Source organism: Tupaia chinensis, unplaced genomic scaffold (assembly GCF_000334495.1).
Source record: "Tupaia chinensis unplaced genomic scaffold, TupChi_1.0 Scaffold000682_1, whole genome shotgun sequence".
Taxonomy (NCBI): domain Eukaryota; kingdom Metazoa; phylum Chordata; class Mammalia; order Scandentia; family Tupaiidae; genus Tupaia; species Tupaia belangeri.
In genome coordinates, this window is record NW_006160205.1 from 1,126,546 (window position 1) to 1,146,791 (window position 20,246).

Consider the following 20,246-nt stretch of genomic DNA (forward strand, 5'->3'; position numbering starts at 1 on the left):
CCGCTCCAGCCTTCTCTGGCTGGCTCGCGGCTTCCTTTAATTTATACCACCCTGTGGTGCAGATCATGTCTTTATTAGAGCTTTCACTTGCCCTGCTGCATCAGCGCTAAGACCATACCTGCTTTGAAGGTCACTAGTTTTTGCCTAGGTCTAAGCCGCTCCCTCCACCCGCCGCCTGGGAGGCTTCAGGGAGAGCTCTGAGCTCGGTCGTGCATAAACCAGACAGTGTCTAAGTCAGACACTCAGACTCCAAGGCTTTCTCCTCAGAAAGAAAAGGAATAAAACAAATGACTTCCTTTAGTGACTTGGGCCACCCTCGTCTTCATCTGCCCCGAGATAGCTTTCCCCCAACTACAGCGGGAGAAGAATGGCCCCTGCGAGCCTGTCTTCCGGTTACCTCCTGTGGCCACCGCAGCCAATGGACACAGCCCTTCCAAGAACCTTGGCTCCAGAACGTCCTCCATGCAAGCGACAGCACAGTCTATTTTTGAATGATGACCAGTTTGGGAAGGTGTCTTCTGGCTCTAACTGTGTTTATTTTCAGAAGAAGTATGAGCTGGTTTTTTTCGGGGGGTGGGAGGGTGGCTGGCCAGTTCCACCTTTCTGGGGAACAGGCCTGGAAAATTGTTTATGTTTAAGGGTGGCTCCTTGGAGTGTCTTGGTCACAAGCCTAGCTCTTTTTCTTTGTCCAGTACGTATTTTTGGAAAGTATTTTCTTTCTCCCTCCACCCGCCCCCATGCAAACACTGAGTCGGAGCCTCTGCAGGGCGCTGTATGCGTTGTGTTTTCCAGCCTGGATGCCTCAGTAGCTTTCTGCCTTTGGTGACCATCTTTAAGTAGGCAAAGTTGAAGAGGACACTGCAATAAAAACTAGCCACTGTCTATCCTCTGGTCCACAGATCAGGAATAAAACTGGAAAAATAGATGCAGTTACATAATAAAAAATAATAATCTTGACCAGCAAAAATAAATTCATGGTCATTTTGGAGAGGAATTGAATTCGAATTCCGAAGGTTACACTTGGTAGTGATAGTGCCTTCTGGAGTTCCGTGTGCAGGGTGAGCCTTTCGCCCATAGAGGGCAGTCACAGCCCTCCCGAGACAGCAGCCCTTCCATCTGCCGTAATGGCTCCCAGCCTTGCTCATTTCATTTTCTTCCCGTGTTTTGAAAAACATTACTGAATATCTTTTGTTTATGAAGAAATAACAAGCAGGCTTTCGAGCCCAACTGGAACTTTGATTTCTGTCCCTTCCTCATGGGCATGAGATGATGGGCCTTTACTGGTACAAGTCTAGCCAAAAAGAAAATCTTCTCCACAGTTGGTCTACATAGAGAGGGGAGGATATGACTGTCTTTTTAAAGTATTGATTAAATTTATTACATTTGATAATGGAAAAACTTGAGAAATGCAGTTTATAAGCAATAAGTAATCTTGATTATATCTCAGTGGTAGAATTACAGATCATTTTCTTTGTTTTGTTCTTCTAGACTTTTTCCTGTTGGCAAGATTACAGATTTTTTTTGTTTTAAATTTATTTCTGTGAAGCCAGCAAGTGGCATGGTGGTTAAAGGTGTTGGACTCCCATATGGCCAGTTTGAGTCCTGGACCTGGCAGCTTGCTTTCTTGTTTTCTCCCTCTCTTTCTCTCTCACTCTGTGTCTCTCTAGGCAAATTAAAATAACTTAATGAATTAATACAGTTAAATAAAAGAATTCTTTAAAAATGGATTATTAATGAATTAATAAAGTTAAATAAAAGAATTCTTTAAAAATGGATTTCTATTATATACTTTAAAAAATTATTTTATACTACACATATACATGAATATATTTTTATAAAAACACTTAGCCCAACCACAACAGCGCTCACTGAGATTAACACTGTTACTCAGTAGACTGAGGCCACATAGAAAGCTCAGGTTCAATTCCCAGCCCACCCTGGAAGCTGTATGCACAGTGGTGTACACCCGTACTCCCAGCTACTGGGGAGGTTAAGGCAGGAGGACCGCAACATGCAAGACCCTGTTTTAAAAAATAAGTCATATTATACTTGAGGCCTTTCCCTTTTGGTTGCCTGCCCCACTGCAATTATGCTTGTATGGTTGTAGTTGTGCCTCTTCCATAGAGGTAACAAATATTAGCAGTTTGCTCTAGATCGCTCCAGAACTATATCTAAACTTTTCAGCCCTGTGTCCCTGTGTTTTGAGTATGCTTCTGTGGTGAACACCCTGGGCCGGGGCTGTTTATGTTATTGTATAGCTCGCTTCATTCATGCTTAGATGTTAGTCCTTGCAGGTTTATATAAATACGCATTATCTTCTTTAAACGATGCCATCTTTTTCCTATGTAAAAGCATAAAAGAATTCAAAATTAGTCTTATTTTCTTTTTAAAATCTATTAATTCCATTTGCTATTATTATTTTTGTTATTGTTATTATTATTATTTTAATTTGACCAGACAGAGACAGAAAAAGAGGAAGTGAGAGAGCAAGTCACCAGGTCCAGGTCTTGAACCGTGGTCGGCCATGTGGAAATCCAGTGCCTTAACCACCATGTCACCTGCCGGCCCCTAGTCTTATTTTCTTTAAGAGAATGTTTGAGACCTGATAATATATAATATCTTATATAGCTTAAGACAGCATTAGAACATCTCAGAAAGTGGAATATGCCCTTAAATCAGTGGCACCTCAAATTTGATGCAAGAGTGTAAAAACATCCCTTAACTTCAGTCCCCCTTTTTGTAAAACACAAAATCAATTATTCTAAGGACTTCCCATTATGTCACTTATGTCCACAAATTTATCTTTATAACAATTCTCTACAAAAAAGTTAGAGCCAATTATTAGAAACCTTGTCTTAGAATTACAGAGACAAAAACACACTTTTTCCAGTGATAAAACTGGTTGGTGTGTGACAGAGACTAAGCCAAAAGTCTGATAAGAGCTGATTCAACCCTCTAGTCTCATTTTTATCCTGTTCGAAAGTCCTGGGTTTTAATTCCAGTCCGCAAGTTTCCTTGGAGACCTATTGCACAATACAGCTTTAACATGTACAAAGTTCCAGGATGGCTAGAAGTGGATGCTCAATAAAGACTGGGTATCACTACTACTATACTGCTTATTATTTATGTCCACTTTTCCTGTCTGTTTCTAAGGAATGCAGGTTAGAATTTTCCAATGTGGGGGCCAGATCCGTGGCCTGGTTAAGGCAGCCAGATCCCAAATGGTCAACCGCACAGTTCAAGTCCCAGACACGGCAGCTTGAGAAACACACCAGGCATAAATGCGTGCATGCCCCAAATCCTGACAGAGTGGAGAAATGAAGGAGAAGGGATTGCAGCATGACCACCTCCAGCTGGAAGGTGCTTTCTTCCTCTTTCCAGCACACACACCCTCTTGCAGCTAAACAATAATACCCTACTGGACACTCAGGTTATGTCCTACCTTTTTGCTATTATAAACAATACTACAGTGAGTGATAAACTCCTGGAAATGCAAATGCTGGCTTACAGACAGGTGCTTTTGTAGTTGTGGAAGAAATTGCTAGGTTGGCCTCATTACTGGTTGTCGCAGGTTATATGCCGACCGTCAGCCTGTGAGAGTCACTGTTTCTGTGCATCTTCGCCAGCACTGTGTGTTACCATTCTTTTCTGACTTTCAGTTTAATCTCTTTTATTTTCTTTGCTCTCACAGAGGTCAGCAGAACTGGCTACAGTTAGATCACCGAGTCCTTGACCATGATTTGCCCAAGAAACCAGGACCAACTATTTTGCACTTTGCCGTGAGGTAAGTGTCCATAGGTTTATCCAACATCCCTCTTGTTTGTTGATGTTGTTGTTGTTTTAGGGGTTTTTTTAATAGTGTTTTGGTTTTTTAAAATATTTCTGGTAGGGGGTCAGCAGGTAGCATGGTGGTCAAGGCACTGCACTCCCACATGGCTGACCATGGTTAGAGTCCCGAACTTGACAACTTGCTTTCTTACTTTCTCTCTTTTTCTCTTTCTCTGGCTCTCTCTGGTGTGCATACATGTCCTAGAGCAAATTAAAAAATAGTAACCATGATAAATAAAATTAAATAAATAATTATTAAAAGTAAAGAATCTATTTCTGGTAATCAGAGATAGAGAACACAAACGGAAGAGACCTGTTACAATGTTATTACGTGAAAGAGCTTCTCTACTGTCTAGATCTGGGGACGAGTTACCATAGATACTGTGCAGAGCTCTTTTCTTTGACTGTGAAGGATAGAATCACCTTCCTTTATTCCACAAAGCCTCTCAGATCCATCTAAAGCAAAACACACAGGTAATATATTGTAATACAGAAGTCTGTTTTTCACTGAAGGCACTTTCAGAATTTTTACTATTTGAAATATCACGAGCATTTCTGGTTGGGGTATTTTTCTAGAGACTTGGAAATAATTGAATATTACCCAATTCCATGCCCTAATTTGAACAGAAGATAGAACATAAACAGACACTTGAGAAGTCTCTCAACAGTACAGAGACCTGGATTCTGTCTGCATGCAGAGACAGGCCTGGGACCAATGCAAGGGGGCCTTCTCTTGTCTGAGCTCGCCAACACATGTCCTGAACTGGAGGCATTTTTAGCCTTAATTATCCATAATCTAAGATAATAAAATATTACAGCAAGTAATCCTATGTTTCCCTTCTACCTAGCTTAAGATATAAAACATTACCAAATGAGCTGAAAGTCTCCTCTTAAGTGCTGGCCCTCTACCTGTACTGTCTTAAATTTGATGACAACTTTTATGATAAATTTTGTTTTCCTGGTCTGAAGCCAAATGTGATTTAAAAAATAAGCTCAAGCAGTAGGTCTCATGTAAGTATAATTTATTCTCTTAAGGTTATTAATTGCTCAACCAGGAAAATAATCCTATATGCTGAGATCATGTTGACTTGGGGGTGAGGAAAGTACTTCGATTCATACCATGATGCTTCCTATTTTGCTTTTTTTTTTTTTTAATATGGTTACCTGGCAAAATCATGTCAAATTTCATAAGCACCTCTTTTAAAATAATTCAATGTGTGTTCCATGAAGTTCAAAAGTGAGGGAATAACATATCCTGCCATGTTTACATACCATAGTTCTTTAAATCTTGTTTTATATGCATTTCTGGTGATTATGGATGGTTGCTGCTCCAGATGCAGCAAATAGGATGGGATTGTTTTAAAGTTCTTGGGAAAATGGAATTAAAGCACAAGTTTAGGGTGTGTGTGTGTGTGTCTATGTTTAATTTCATATAAAAAGTGTTTTTAAACGTTTTCTTAAATTTGCTAGAGGGTGCACGCACTCACCAGAGAGAAAAAGAGAGAGGAAAAGAAAGTGAGAAAGCACGCCCTCGGAGAGAGAAAGCGAGAGGAAAAGAAAGTGAGAAAGCACGCCCTCTCCCCGCCCGTGAGAGATGGTCACACCATCATCCCTTCTCCTCCTTTCACTCTTTAGGATTTGGGGTATGCATACACATGCAACTGTGTGTTTTTAAACTGCCAGTCCAAGGCTCAAACTGTGAAGTCAGTCATGTGGAATCCAGCTACTTTAAGCACCACCTAAAAAGTTGTTAAACTCTATTTATAGTTGTTTTCATAGTACACATTTTCCATGAATCATGTGAAGATCCATCATGAAATAATTATTGACAACCCCAAACTTGTTCTTTGCTCTAAAATCTCATGTAACATGTCTTTCTCACCAGAAGAAATTATATTTTTAAAACCCTCGAAGGAGGTAGCATAGTGGAGACTTGTCCAGGAACATGGCTGGTATGGAGAAGCCCACAAAAATTCTAAGGAAAATAATTGGGGGACCAGCAGTTGGTGTAATAGCTATGTCACTAGACTCTCATGTAGTCGATCGCTGTTTGAGTCCCGGACCCGGTGATTTAAACTCACGCCGGGCGCGTGCGCGTGTGTACCCAAGATCCCGAGCGGAGAATGGAGGAGAAGGGATTGCAAAAAAAAAATGGAGGAGAAGGGATTGCGGCATGGCCATCCCCCTTGGGGAGTAATTTCTTGCTTTCTGTCTCTCTGTCTCTCTCTGTCTTTCTGGCAAGCACATGCGCCCTATAGTGAAAAACCTCTCAAAAGAAGAAAAAAAGAAAATAATTGGTATTGCCTGAAGAATGTAATGCAAATTATTATGTCCATTGAATGGAGAAAAAGAAACACACAACCAATAAGCAAAAAGAAAAACTACAAATTGGTAATTAAGCAAGGGTCAGGTAATAGCAAAGTTTCAATCTTGTATTAAGTAGAGAAAATGGTACAATCTAAATGAAATGTACTTTTCCACAAAGAACGACATCATTACTACAAACATTTCAAACTGTATGAATGGACAGAGTGAAAGATAAAATGACTCTTCACCAGCTTTCTCTCCCTCTCTCCCTTCCAATTATTTTCCTTCTTGGAGGAAAATAGGCTAAGTGGGGTGACTTAACTTTATTATTATTATTATTATTATTATTATTTGAGAAGTTTTTGCTATAGGGGGCGTGCACTTGCCAGAAAGACAGAGAGAGACAGAAAGCGAGAAATCACCCCCTTGGGGCAGGGGAGGGCGATGGCCTCGTCACAATTCCTTCTCCTCCATGATCCTCTTGGGATCTTGGGCACACACGCACACGCGCCCGGCGTGAGTTTAAGCCACAGGGTCTGGGACTCGAACTGCGGTCGACTACATGGGAATCCAGTGGCATAGCCATTATGCTAACTGCTGGCCCCAGCTTGGAGCTCTCTCCTTGGGTATATACACTTGATTCTTTACATTTTCATAATTTAGCTATCTGGTGACTTCCTAAGCATTTGGGCTGTTACCAATTATTAACATTATAATTTAGGTTACAGTTAACATTTGTGCACTTTCATCTTTGGGCACATGTGTGATATTTCCACAATGTAATGACTCAGCGAAAGTATCATGTCATTGTTGAATTTAGCAAGCACCATCTAGTTCATAACTAGATTTGTGTACTATAGGGTGGTCGGAAAAATCGTGACGTATTTGGTCTATGTAAAAATGAGTCACTACTTTTCCAACAACCTAGTAGTTCTTTGATAGCCAGTATCTGGTCTATTTTTGGTCTTAAAATTCCAGAGGAGAAAAGCCTGACTTCCTCATGCCTGGTTGTTCATAAGGCCACTCTATCTGTTTCCAGCAGGTTCCTGAGATTTCAGCATGACCTGTGCTTGGTGATGAATTTCAGTGTGAGTTTAGCGTGGCCATAATCACCTGCCATTACTTTCCCTTAACTACTTTCATGTTTACGCCTCTTATCAAGTTTTTAATTGTTCTCTTAATTCTTCCTCCCAACAGTAAAGTGAGATCATAATAGTCTTTGTTATTATTCCAATTAAGTAGTTGTTGCTACTCCAATTTAACTGAAGAAATGGTAAGGCGAAGGTACACACCAAAGAATTAAGTGCAGTGACCGAGGTCCCTGAGTGGAATGTATTTCCTTGGAGGTCTTACAAGTGGGGGTGCCATAAACCCAGGGAAGTCGGTCACCCTCAGAGGATCTCTGGCCTGCTATTGGAGCAGTCAGACGCTGGTGATGCATCGACTGTGTGTTTTCAAACTGCCAGTTCGAGACCATCCCAGTAGACACAGCTGCTGGTGCTGACTGAAGAATAGAACCAGTGACAGCCTGTAGTTCTGTTCTAATGTCTGGTCATTACAAAGCCTCATTTGAGATCCCAGGGCCCTTGCTTCTTGCATAGCACCATGCTGCTGCATGGACCGAGATGTGGAGCATCAAGTCCCTCCTTCACGGACACTAAGTGTGTGGTCCCTGAGTTGTTTGAGCACAACAGGAAGAGATTCTCTTCAGCAGTACAACACATGGATATGCATCACTGTGACACTTTTAGAAAGGTTTTGCTATAGCGTGCATGCTCTCACTGGAGAGGCAGAGAGAGACGGGAAGAGGGAAATCACCCCCTGGGGGGGATGGCCATGCGGCATCTGTTCTCCCTTCTCTCAGGATCTTGGGCACACATGCACACGCGCCCAGCATGAGTTTAAAGCCATTGAGTCTGGGACTTAAACCACAGTCTATGTGGGAATCCAGCAATGTAACCATTACACCATCTGGTGGTCCCACATCACTGTTACTTTTAATGCAAACAATTAGAAATGTCCAGATGCCAACAAAAAAACTAGGTTCAGGAACTTAAGGTATTTTTACAGTGAATAATAAATCACTTTCACCAAAGTGATTAGATGAGAAAACACATTGCATTTCAGAGTTGCTTTAAAGGGGGAGAAGGGGCAAACCTGAATTAGCTTGGGAAATTTTAAGAACTATACAGTCACTCTCTTCCAATAGCAAGTCCTCCACTTCACCCACATTCCAGGCTCAGATTCTGATACAGTGCCATGAAGGGAAGGGTTCATTGCCAAGGCCCTCTCCTCACCCCTCCACTGATAAATGACTACAGTAATAACTTAGCGTTATCAGGGATGTGATCATGTATCTTTTCTCTTGAACATCTTGGGATTGAAGAGCCATTATATCTGAGGGAAAAGAGAGACGCAGTGTACATCTATAGCCTAGAAATACATTGGGCCGTTGGAAAAGTCATGATGCATTTGTGCATAAAAACCATGAAAAGATACATCATGACTTTGTCAATGACCCCATACTTAAGCCAAGTTAGAAATCAATTTATTTTAAAGTTCATATGTTTTATAAGCATAGATAGTTCTGTAAGTGTTGAGGAAATCCTGGAAGGAGCTTTATCAAGCCATGAGGATTCCTTCCTTCCGTCCGTCCGTCCTTCCTTCCTTTCTTTCTTTCCTTCCTTCCTTCCTTCCTTCTCCCCTCCCTCCCTCCCTCCCTCTCTCACTGTTTATTGGGCACCTACACTGTGCTCTGCCCTGCTCTAGCTCTGGTCAGCAAGGCGGAAGTCTCTGCCATTGGAGTCAGCAAATACACACGGATTCATTCTGTCACGTCAGTCTATTGGTTCACCTAACAGTTACTGAGATTCACTGTGTGCCTGCCCCTGTGCTTCGATGATGTGATGCACCGGTGGGGAAAGCGAAGGACCACATCCTGGTCCCATGCAGTGTACAGCCTGGTGGGGGAGACAGACACTAAAGGGAATATGTAGTCTCTTCTACGAGGAGTTATGGACATAAGCCCATCAAGGAAGAGCAATAGGGAGTATTAGCAAAGCTGATGCTGCAGTGTTCAATAGGGTGGTAAAGGAAGGCCTCCCAAAGATGGCATTGAGCAAAACCCTGAAGGAGATGAGGCAGGAAACCGAGCAGAACTCTGGAGAGGTTTATTCCAGCCTGAGAGAGCAGCAGATGCACAGGTTGTAGCACAAGCACACCTGGTTGCACCAGCACCTGGAAGGAAGGCCAGTGTCTGGAAGGAACCACAAAAGGGAGGTGAGTAGGAGATGCCGTGTGGATGGGCTGCAGGGAATTAAGGCCTGTGGGTATTGACCTCGCGAGAATAATCATCCAGTTTCCATTTTTAACGGACTCAGCTCTGGCTGCAGAGTTGAGGATAGACTGGACAAGGCAGGGGACACAGTGAGACCAGTTAGGAAGCGTTGCAATGGTCCAGGCAAGAGTGGGAGGAACCATCCTGGGTCCCACCTCCCCACACACTCAGGACAAATGGTGAGGTGGTTGTTGGCAAGTCGGTTCTAAGAATGAAAGCACTTGGGATACAAAAGTCTCACCCCCCCACACTCAGGACAAATGGTGAGGTTCTAAGAATGAAAGCACTTGGGATACAAAAATGATTTTGCAAAATATTATACAAATGTAAGAAACTATGTTCTCAGTCTAGAGCTTCTGAAAAAGAAGACTATCGTGTAGTATTATCCTCAAGAAGTCTTTTCTCTGAAACATAAGATAAACCCGAGGCAGACACTAGGTTAAATCCTTGGCCTGTACCCTTCATTCTGATGGGTTAATACATCCCTAGTTTATATCCCCCAGAATACAGGAGCAGCTCGGAAACACATCGTGCTGCTTTTTGCATAGGGAAAGGTGAAGGCAAAGTCTGGAAAATACGTGTTAAATATGTGTGTGACCTGTATGTGTGTAGACACAGCATGATTTATTTATCTACTATAATTTATTTAACCAGGTCTCTACTTCCATGTGAGTCCAAACTCCCCCAGGTTTCTGGGGGACTTCTCCAGGCTGGGGATTGTTAATACAATGCTGTAAATTATCTTCCATGAACACGCAGGCCCCTTTGGTAATGCAGCCCAGATGTGAGCATCCAGAAAACCCGGTAGTGAGGGAGCGGGCAGCCATGTCAATAGGAGTGCAGGGCCTTGGCGTGACCTCACTGGAAAACCTCCCATTCCTGCAGAGGAGAGTGACCAGAGGAGCCTCAGGGCGCGGCCACCCGGTTCCATTCAGACTTGGGTGCCTTTCGTCTGCCTCTCTCCTCTGAGTAGCTTGTGTTTTTTTGTTTGTTGTGTTCTTGGGGGTGTTTTGGGTTTTTGTTTTGATCTTTCCTTGTGTTCTTGGTCTTCGCTCCCTTGCTCTCTTTTCTTTCCTTGGACTGTGACAGCCCTAAGTATTGTGACACTCAGGACTGAGACCTCACCGCATTAGTGAGGAATCCCAGCAGGAAATATGGGAAGACTGCTATTTGGGGTCAAAGTAGTTGCAAACATGGAACTTTTGAAAACAAGACTGCTGGCTGCCTATCTTTTTTAATCACTTTCTGGCCTGGTTTTGGAACATTAGACTTTAGAAAGAGTTTAAGTGAAGGAAGGGTCTTTATTGCAACCCCTGGGCCCACCTCTTTCTGCCAGCTTTTTGTTTTATTTTGTTTTTGTTTTTTAGAGAGTTGTTTTGTTTTGTTTTGTTTTTGCTATAGGGCACATGTACTTGCTGAAGAGACAGAGAGAAAGTGGGAAGTCACACCTGGGAGATGGCCACACCACAGTCCCTTCTCCTCCATTCTCCTCTTGGGATTTTGGGCACACATGCCCACCATAAGTTTCAAGTCTCCAGGTCCAGGACTTGAACCATGGCCAGCCAGGTGGGAGTCTAGTACCTTAACCACTACACCTGCTGGCCCCTGCTTTGTTATATTTTAGAGAGAGCCACATATATACAACAGGTAAAGGCTGTGGTGAAGAGAGAGGTGTATTGTTCTGGAAAGATGTTCCTCCCATGTTCTAGGTGACAGAAGTAGGCCACTAACCAGTACTCACAACGTGATAGCACATTCGTGAAGTATTGCCATGGGTAGGCAAAAGTGTAGAATGTGAACAGTGGCTAGATAGAATGATTTTTATTTTCTTCTTATTGCTTCTCTGTATTTTTTTCCTATAATGAATCTCTCATTTTAATAAATCTGTTTTTTAATGCAAGCCTGAGAGTGACAAAAGGAAGAAAAGATAAAATGTGTGTGACTGGGAAGCCTGAATTACATCACAGCCCTCAGAGCAGAGATGATTTACAATAATGATAGGACAGGAAAGTTCATCTTTTCATGAAGGAATGTGATTTCAAAGCCCAGATGAATAATGGATTCCTCCTACCTCCACTCAGAGAGGCTGTGGGAGGGGGATATACGAGCCAGCCAGAGCTCAGCCCCCCACCACACACCCTCCTGAAGGCACACCATCCCGGAGCCTGGGATTGACTGTTGGCTGCCTTCACATCAGCCATGGACCCCTATGGGCCTATCCCTCACTCCCAGGCTGCTAGGTAATGGCTTCTACCTTGGAGGATCAAACATCTTTATGCATATGAGAGGTCAAAGAAGATCCAGACTCCTTTAAAACAAGGAAGATCCAGACTCCAAAACTTATCCTCAAATCCTGATTTTGGTTTCTTAAAGGATTACCTTTCTCAGTGTACTCCCTGATCAAATCAGAAATTGTTTCTGGAAATCTGCTCATTCTCCTCTCCTAACCTTTTGGACTTGACTTCAGGTGGCTGTGCCTGGTGTTTCCACAGTTTTAAGAGACAGGCCATGGAGGCTAATAGGTGGTATAGTGGTTAGGGTACTGGACTTCCACGTGGTCAACCATGGTTCGAGTCCTGCATCTGGCAGCCTGAAACTCATGCCAGGCACATGTACATGCATGCCCAAACTCCTGAGGGGAGAATGGAGGAGAAAGGATTGTGGTATAGCCATTGCTCCATGGGGTGATTTCTCACTTTTCTGTCTCTCTGTCTCTTATGCACATGCCTATAGCAAAAATTTCTAAAAAAAAAAGAAAAAAGACAAAGAAACAGGCCATGAATACTTACGGGCTGTGTGCGTGTGTGTCTGTGTATGTATCTCAGGCCACTGAGGGGGGGTCTCAGAGTGGCATCTAAAAGGAAAGAATCAGTATTTTGAAGGGTAAAAGAAGCTGCAGAGCACAGAAGTTAGGGCAAGGTCTTTAGCAAGAGTTTCTCAAGAGCACTACCATTGACATCTTGGACCAGATCATTCTTCCTTGTAGAGGGCCAGGCCATGCTGTAGACGCTTAGAGTGTCCCTAGTCCCCATCCACTGAGGCCAATAACTCTCCAGTTACAACAATCAGAGAATGTCTTCAACATTCCAACCTGCCAGACGTGCCCCCACCCTACCCAAGAATGGTATTGTAGCATCGTTCTTGGATTCAGATCCCAGCTCCTCAATGTAATAGTCATGCAGCTTTATAAATCCTCTCGGGCCCATTTCATCACCTATAAAATGGAGCTGGTGATGGTACCTAGTCACCTAATCAGAGGTTGTTGGCGGATTACATGTGTTGACATGTGATCTAGACTCTCAATGTTATATTTCATGTTATAAATAACAGAGACTGCCTCAACTACATGTTCAGTGAGTGAAACATGCCACCATGTGATAAATGGCCTTCAAGTCTGAAAGGGTTGGGACTGTCTGACTTGAATCTGACCTTTGCACTAGGAAGAGGATCTTCATCCTTCACCATGCCCAGCTGTTGCCTCCCTATCCAATTCACCTCCCCTGTCTCTCCCCCAACTCCCTCTAAAACAACTGCTTTCCTTATGGAGGCTGGGAGTAGGCTGTGTTGAAGCAATGAGCAAACACTTGGAATTCATCTGACCCTGACATCTCAGGTGACTGAGAGGAGAAGGCCCCCTCCCCTTCCTAGCAGGTCACGGCAAGGCCCTTACTCTCATTCTGGAGATCTCAGAGAGTCACGATGTGGGAGAGGTGCAAAGGACGGGTTTCTACAGGCATACCTGGAAGCCCTCCCTGGTTCTCCTAGCCATGTTTGGAAACTGAGAGGTGAGGGAGAGTGTTCCTGGCAAGGGAGCACATAGTAGAAGCAAGTAGTGCTTCCCTTGGGAGTTCTCCAAGACGGTTCCTCTCCCAGAGAAAGAGAATATACTGGACTCCCAAAAACACTGCCATAATAGCTTGGAGAACATGATGAGCTTGGAGAAAGGGAAATATACTTAAATTATACTTCAGCCTCCAGCACACATTATAAAGTAAGACCATGATGACTCTGCAGGGTTATTACAAGCAATGAAAAGAGATCTCCCTGCTTAGAATGTGGATTAGGATCTGATAGAAATCTACTTAGGCAAGTAGCGAGTGTGAGTGCCTGAAATTACCTACCGTAGCTAAATGAAACTGAGAATGAGGCATTTTGACCTAGTCCTCACTGGACGCCAATCACAAGCTCAGCTTTGTTCAGAATGCAAAGTAATTGAGCAATTCTTGCCCAATTTACCATCTTTGAAGATATTATCAGACTTTCCCGTTCTGCCTTAAAACACACTTTTGCTGCATTTGCTTCCTTAAGCAAAAGAACTTAGGAAAGAGGCTTCAAATTTCCATCTTGGTTTTCACAATTAAAGTTTTAAAGCTATTCCCTACTAAGTCAATGTCTTTTATTACAGTCCAATCGACAGAGCCATAATAATAATATACCAATAATTACTGCCAACCACTGGCTACTAAAGTGCATGTCACCCACTATGTTGAGCATGTTTAAGACATCTTCAGTTTTGTAGAATGTAGGGCAAGAGAGGTAGAGGGGGACCCTAAGAGCCAAGCAGCTAGGCCAAGGCTCCAGGACTCATCCGTGTGAAAGCCAGGATCCAAACTTGTATCTACCCACCTTGTAGTGCTGACTTTGACCACATGGATAAATACTATAGATGAAAACACTGACCACCTAAATCTAAGTGACTACTCAAAGGGTAGCCCATTCTGAACTTGAATATTATTCTTTTTTTTTTCTTTCAATTTTTAGTGTTTTTCTCCCTGAGTAAGAGAGAGAGGCACCTCTTACAAGTTCTTGGTGTTGTGGTCCATGCTCAGCTTCAGCCAGCCAAGATCTTGGACACACATGTGCCCAGTATGTTCAGGGAGGTCTCTGGATGCAAACCCAGAACCTCCCCATTGAGTCAGCCTCCAAGTGTGTAGTATTACTGCTGTGATACTGTTCGACCCCTGAGTATTCTGCTCTTTGACACTCATCTGGCCTAAAAACCCGTCTCCCTTCCAAGCTGTCTTTATATGTCACTGTGCTATGAGGTTCTGCCGTCACTGATGACAGATTAGGTGAACCATCAAGGAAGAAAAAAGGCTCATGACGGGACCAGCAGATGGTAAAATGGCTATATCGCTGGACTCCCATGTAGTCAACCACAGTTCAAGTCTCAGACTCGGTGGTTTAAATTCATGCTGAGCACATGTGCATGCATGCCCAAGATTCCAAGAGGAGAATGGATTAGAAGGGATTGCGGCATAGCCATCTCCCCTGGGGGGGGTGATTTCTCACTTTCTGTCTCTCTGGCAAGCACATGTATCCTATAACAAAAACCTCTCAAAAAAAATAAATGCTCATGAGAGAAGCATGAAAAGCAGGTAAGATTTCTCCTCCCAAAAAAGTATCCTCGTGCTGTAGAAGGTTTGTCTCTAGAACATATGCCTAGTCCAAAAGCCTGGGCTCATTCTGAAGCCAAACTTAACCCTGGGCTTCAACTTAAAAGTCTTAGTGAAATGGCTCACAGCAAGCATGCAAAAAGGAAATAGTATCCTTTTGCAAAAAGAGCTGAAACAAAAAGTCTTTATTTTTTCGAGTCTGGAATAATCCATTTCATTTCATTAAGAACCCTAGATTGGGTTTTCAGTTCATGGTGAGTGTTGATAGGTGTGCTTAGACAGCCTTTCCTCACAAACATACGCACTTTTCATACATTCCATAAATACAAAGTCGCGACCATATGCACTTTTCATACATTCCATAAATACAAAGTCATTACAATGACCCTCTTGAGGGAGAGATGGAATTGTGGATTCAGAGAGCAGGTAACTGGATGCCTAGGCAGAAGGAGGCCCCAAGGCAGGTGGCCAGAAAGTAGTGGGAAATAAGATAGGAACTGTTTACTGGGACTTGCATATAGCGAGAGGCCTGGACTTGAGAACAAGGCGAACCCGGTTTCTAGTACAAAGATATCAGTTCATAGTTGGACAAGCCACACACTGATTTGGTGCTGAGCCACCCAGCACCCCTTATGTGGTTTCTTCACTTCTCCAAGACTAGCAAGAGGATTGTGTGAAGGATATGCCCCCTGCCTGGAACATCCTTACCTTTGTTACCTGGTGAACTCATGCATTCTTTAAGACCCAGCTCAGTTGTCCCCTCTCCTGTGCCCTTTAGACCTATGGGTTTCAGTTTGGCAGCATTTGCCCTCTAGGTTCATAGCCTGAATTAATTACAGGCTCTCATAGTAGTGTGTCCATGCTCCATTTCATTGTGACCATTATTGTAGGAAAGCAGTGTATTAGGTTGGTTTGGAATATGAGCATAGCAGGGCAATAAGCCCGGCACATGTGCGTGCATGCCCAAAATGCCAAAAAGAGAATGGAAGAGAAAGGATTGCATCATGGCAATCCCCTGGCCAGGGCGAGGGGGCGAATACTTTCTCACTTTTTCTTGCTCTCACAGTAACCTGCCCAGGGGCACAGAGTTAATAAATAACAGGCAGAACTCCATATTTGAGACCTTCTGATTCTGAAAGCTTTCCCCCCAACGCCTCATTTCCTTCACTGGCTGGGTGTGAAAGTGCTCCTTCTCGCACACCTAGCCCGCCCCAACGCCTCATTTCCTTCAAGGCCTTGATGTGAAAGTGCTCCTTCTCGCACACCTAGCCCTCTTCGATCTTCATTCATCTCACTTGTGAGATAAACCCATGTAAGGAAAGACGTAAAGGATTTATTCTCCTTCTGGAGCTTCCCTCGATGATTCAACATAAAGGGGTGGAACTTTTCAAGTGATTTTACCATCTCAGTGATAAATTGTTTACAGTCTTTGTCGCCGTATTTGTATATTAGATGTCTCATCGCTGTTCAGAGGAGCAGGAAAGTAAGGAATGCCCAAGCCCTGTCATGATTCTGCCGCGCTAAGGGCAGGTTTGCCTTGCCGCCTTAGCCATGGTTATCTGGACTCTCGCCAGTTGGAGAGCACGTTCTCTGTCAAGGCTAAGCTGTGAGCGCTCTTGGAGCACATGTCTCGTCGTGCGTTGTTCGTCCAGCGAAGCTCTGGAACCTCAGGAAAACCGGGCCTCAGCTTGCCACCTGCCCACCTAGAGGCCAGCGTGTGAGGGCCAGCCTCATCCTTAAAGACAGCTCCTCCCACACTGGAGCTGTCAGAACTCTCCAGTGAGACAGACCTCACAATCCTAGAAAGGAGGTGAGGTAGTGAGGCCGGGAATACCCTGATTTGCATGAGAAAAGACCAAGACTGACAGCTACTGAGAGTCTGGCCTCCAGCCAAGAGAAAACCCAGTGCCTGGAAGGATGAGAGGGAGGCAAGAGGGTGTGCTTGAAACTCCCCGGTGGAGGGCGGTGAGGGAGTCTGGGCCCCTCAGCCCCACCCCAAGTCTGAAAACCACTGAGCCAAAGCAGGCCTCGGGGCTCAGTTATCAGTTTTCCTGGTCCGGCTCGCGCTTTCAACTCTCAGGTACTGTGAGCTCCCAGAACTGTGTCAAAGAATGAGCAACTCAGATGAGCTTGTGTTTGCAGTTGGATACCATTTTGAGAGTTTTTTCCCCTCTCTTTCTTCTTCCTTTTCTTTCATTGCTAGAGGGCACGAGAGAGAGAGAGTATCCCCCAGTGGGCATGGTCACACCAAAATCTTGTTCCCTCCATTTCATTCCATCAGAATTTGGGGCACACATGTGTGCTTAGTGTGTTTTTCTTTAAATTATTTATTTAATTTTAATTTATTATTATTATTAAACTTGCTATATGGCATGTCCACTCATCAGAAAGAGACAGAGAAGAGAATGGAGGAGAAGGGATTGCAGCATGGCCATCCCCCCTTCCTCCCCCAGGTTATTTCTCACTTTCTTTTTGTCTGTCTCTTTCTGGTGTGCGCACGTGTGCCCTACAGCAAAAACCTCTTAAAAACAAACAAAAAAATAATTACATAAATAATTCTTAAAAAAAAAAACTGTGTTGAGAGAAGGACATAATCTAACAAAACAAACTTCTGTACTGTCTTTCAGGTTTTACATCGAGAGCATATCATTTTTAAAGGATAAGAACACTGTGGAGCTATTTTTCCTGAATGCGAAGGCCTGTGTGCACAAGGTAAGGTGCCTTGTAAGTCATGTTCACTGAAGGTCTTCAGAGTGACTGGCATTGCAGGAGGAAATGGTCTTGCCTCTATTCTCTATTGTTTGAGCTGAAAAGAAGAAGAACAACAACAATAATAATAATGGTGCCACAATTTTCTCATAGCTATATCCTACCCTGCAACAACAACAACAGCAGTTCTCAAATTCTAAGTAGGAGCAACCACCATAGCAGATGAATCATGCTTGCAGATAATCACCCACATAGAACGAACCAGAAAGACTCAAGGATGAGCCAATCAGACTGTGATCAAAACCTTTTAGGCCAGAAATCTCTTCTAACATAGTATGGCCACATCTACTGTATTTCAAAACCGGTCTTAAGCTGGGTTCAAACTGTCTCTTGATGCCCACACAAATGTCCCATCTTAGATGCAGACTTTCAAACAGGATCTCAGTTATCTGTGGTAGGAGACCATTTTTCCTGTTTTATTGGCCTTTTTGTTTTTATTTCTGTCCAATTCATCAAGGACAGAGTGCTTTTGTAAAATGCAGTAAACATGCATTGCCAGAAGAATGGCTTTGTGCTGGGATGTGGTCGCCTTGTCGAATTGCTATGAAAGTTTTTAAATGTTCACAATTGTCCACATATATGTGGGTTTCTTTCTGGACTCTGTTCCATTGATCTGCTTGTCCACCTTTATGCAGTAACATACTGTATCGATTACTGTAGCTTTATAATTGGTCTTGAAATCAGAATAACTGCCAACTTTGTCCCTTTTCAAGATTATTTTGGTTGCTCTAGGGTTTCTAAATATCCATATCAATTTCAGAATTAGCTTGTCAATTTCTACCAAAGAAAAAAGTCTGCTGGGGTTTTTTTTATTAGAATTTTATTGAATCCATAGATCAATGTGGGGAGAATGACAGCTTAACAATATTGAGTCACCAGATGCATAAGTAAGTTATATATCTGTATTAATTTAGATCTTCTTACATTTCCTGTTTTCATTGTACACATCTTTGGTCAGATTTGTCCCTAAGTATTTCTCATGATTTGATACCATTGTAAATTATATCTTTTTATTTCAGTTTCTGAATAGAGAAATACAATTGATTTTTGTATATCAATCTTGTATTCTACAACCTTACTAAACTCATATTATTTTTTGGTAGCTTTTTTTGTAAATTCCAGGAGATTTTCTTTATAAACGATCATGTCATCTGCTCATAATGATGGTTTTGCTTCTTCCTATTCAATCCACATTCCAACTCTTCATTTATTCATTTTGCCCAAGAGCACTGGCTAGATTCTCCAGTGCAATGTTGAATATCAGAGATAAGAAGAGACATCCTTAACATGTTCTTGATCTCAGGCCAAAAACATGTAGTGTTTCAGCATTAAGTGTGATGTTAACTATAGGTTTATTTTTGACAGTGTCTCACTGTGTCACGATCCTCCTGCCCCCGGATTAGATAGGATTATGCGCATGTACAACTGCACCTAGTGTGTTCAGTTTGGCTTGGAATCCAAACCCAGGCTTCCCATGTAGTTTCCAGCCTCTCAAGCAGTGGTGCTCCCTATAAGCCACCTCTGCTATACCATAACGTGTTTTCTGTTCTGGCTGCTTTAAAGATGTTCTATTTACCACTGCTTTGAGCAATTTGATTGTGAAGGATGTCTGTGTAGCTTTCTTCTTGTTTCTTGAGATTAGCAGGTATTGAATGTCATGGACTTTAGGTGTCTAGTGTTCATCAGATTTGGAGAACTTTCAGCCATTATTTCTTCAAATCGTTTTTCTGTCTCCATCCCTCTTCGTGTGGCCCAATTACACACCTGCTAGGTCTCTTGTAGTCAGCCCACAGCTCAGGATGCTCTTCTTTTAATTTGGGGTTTTTGTTTTGTTTTCTTTTGGGTGTTTTATCATGTCTATTGGGGTAGCTGGAAAGTCATGACACATTTTTGCATGGAAAAATACATCACGACTATCCTGACAACCTGATAGTTTCTGTCTCTGTGTCTTTGATTTCACTAAACTTTTCTTTTACAACCTAATTTACTACTAATCTCATCTAGTCGATTGGAGAGTTTATCTTTAGAGGTTTAATTTAGAGGTTTTTATACGTGACTGCTTAATTTTTTGAACATATAAAATATGGATATAATAATTGTATTAACATCCTGATCTGTTTACTCTAATGTTTGCATCACTTCTGGGTGGTTTTGATTGGTTTTTTTTCTTTTTATTATGAGTCATGTTTTCCTGCCTCATAATATTTGATTGGATGCTAGACATTAATTTTATCTTTCTGAATGCTACATTTTTTTTGTATTCCTATAAATATTCTTTTCTTTTTTTTTTTAATTGCCAGAGGGTGCATTTATGCACTAGTGAGAAAGAGAGAGAAAAAGAAAACCCCCAATGAGTCATGATTATGCCACAATCCTTTTTCCTCCATTTCTCCATCTTGTCAAGATTTTGGGACCAGCAGATGGTATAATGCTTATGTTGCTGGACTCCCGTGTAGTAGACTGCGGTTCGAGTCCTGGGCCTGATGACTTAAAACTCAAGCCAGGCAAGTGTGTGCGTGTCCAAGAAAGAAAGAAAGAAAGAAATGGAAAAATTACTCTCCAGGGGAGATGGCCAAGTAATTTTTCCATTTCTTTCTTTCTTTCTTTCT

At 42.6% G+C, this 20,246-nt stretch overlaps 1 protein-coding gene across 1 annotated transcript in view; it reads left to right on the top strand.

Moving 5' to 3' along the window:
- FRMD4B (FERM domain containing 4B) overlaps positions 1 to 20,246 on the top strand; it is a 216,463-nt gene that overhangs the window by 78,443 nt on the left and 117,774 nt on the right. Inside the window, 2 exon segments of the mRNA XM_006160350.2 lie at positions 3,692 to 3,784; positions 17,496 to 17,580. Coding sequence (XP_006160412.1) covers positions 3,692 to 3,784; positions 17,496 to 17,580 — 178 coding nt within the window.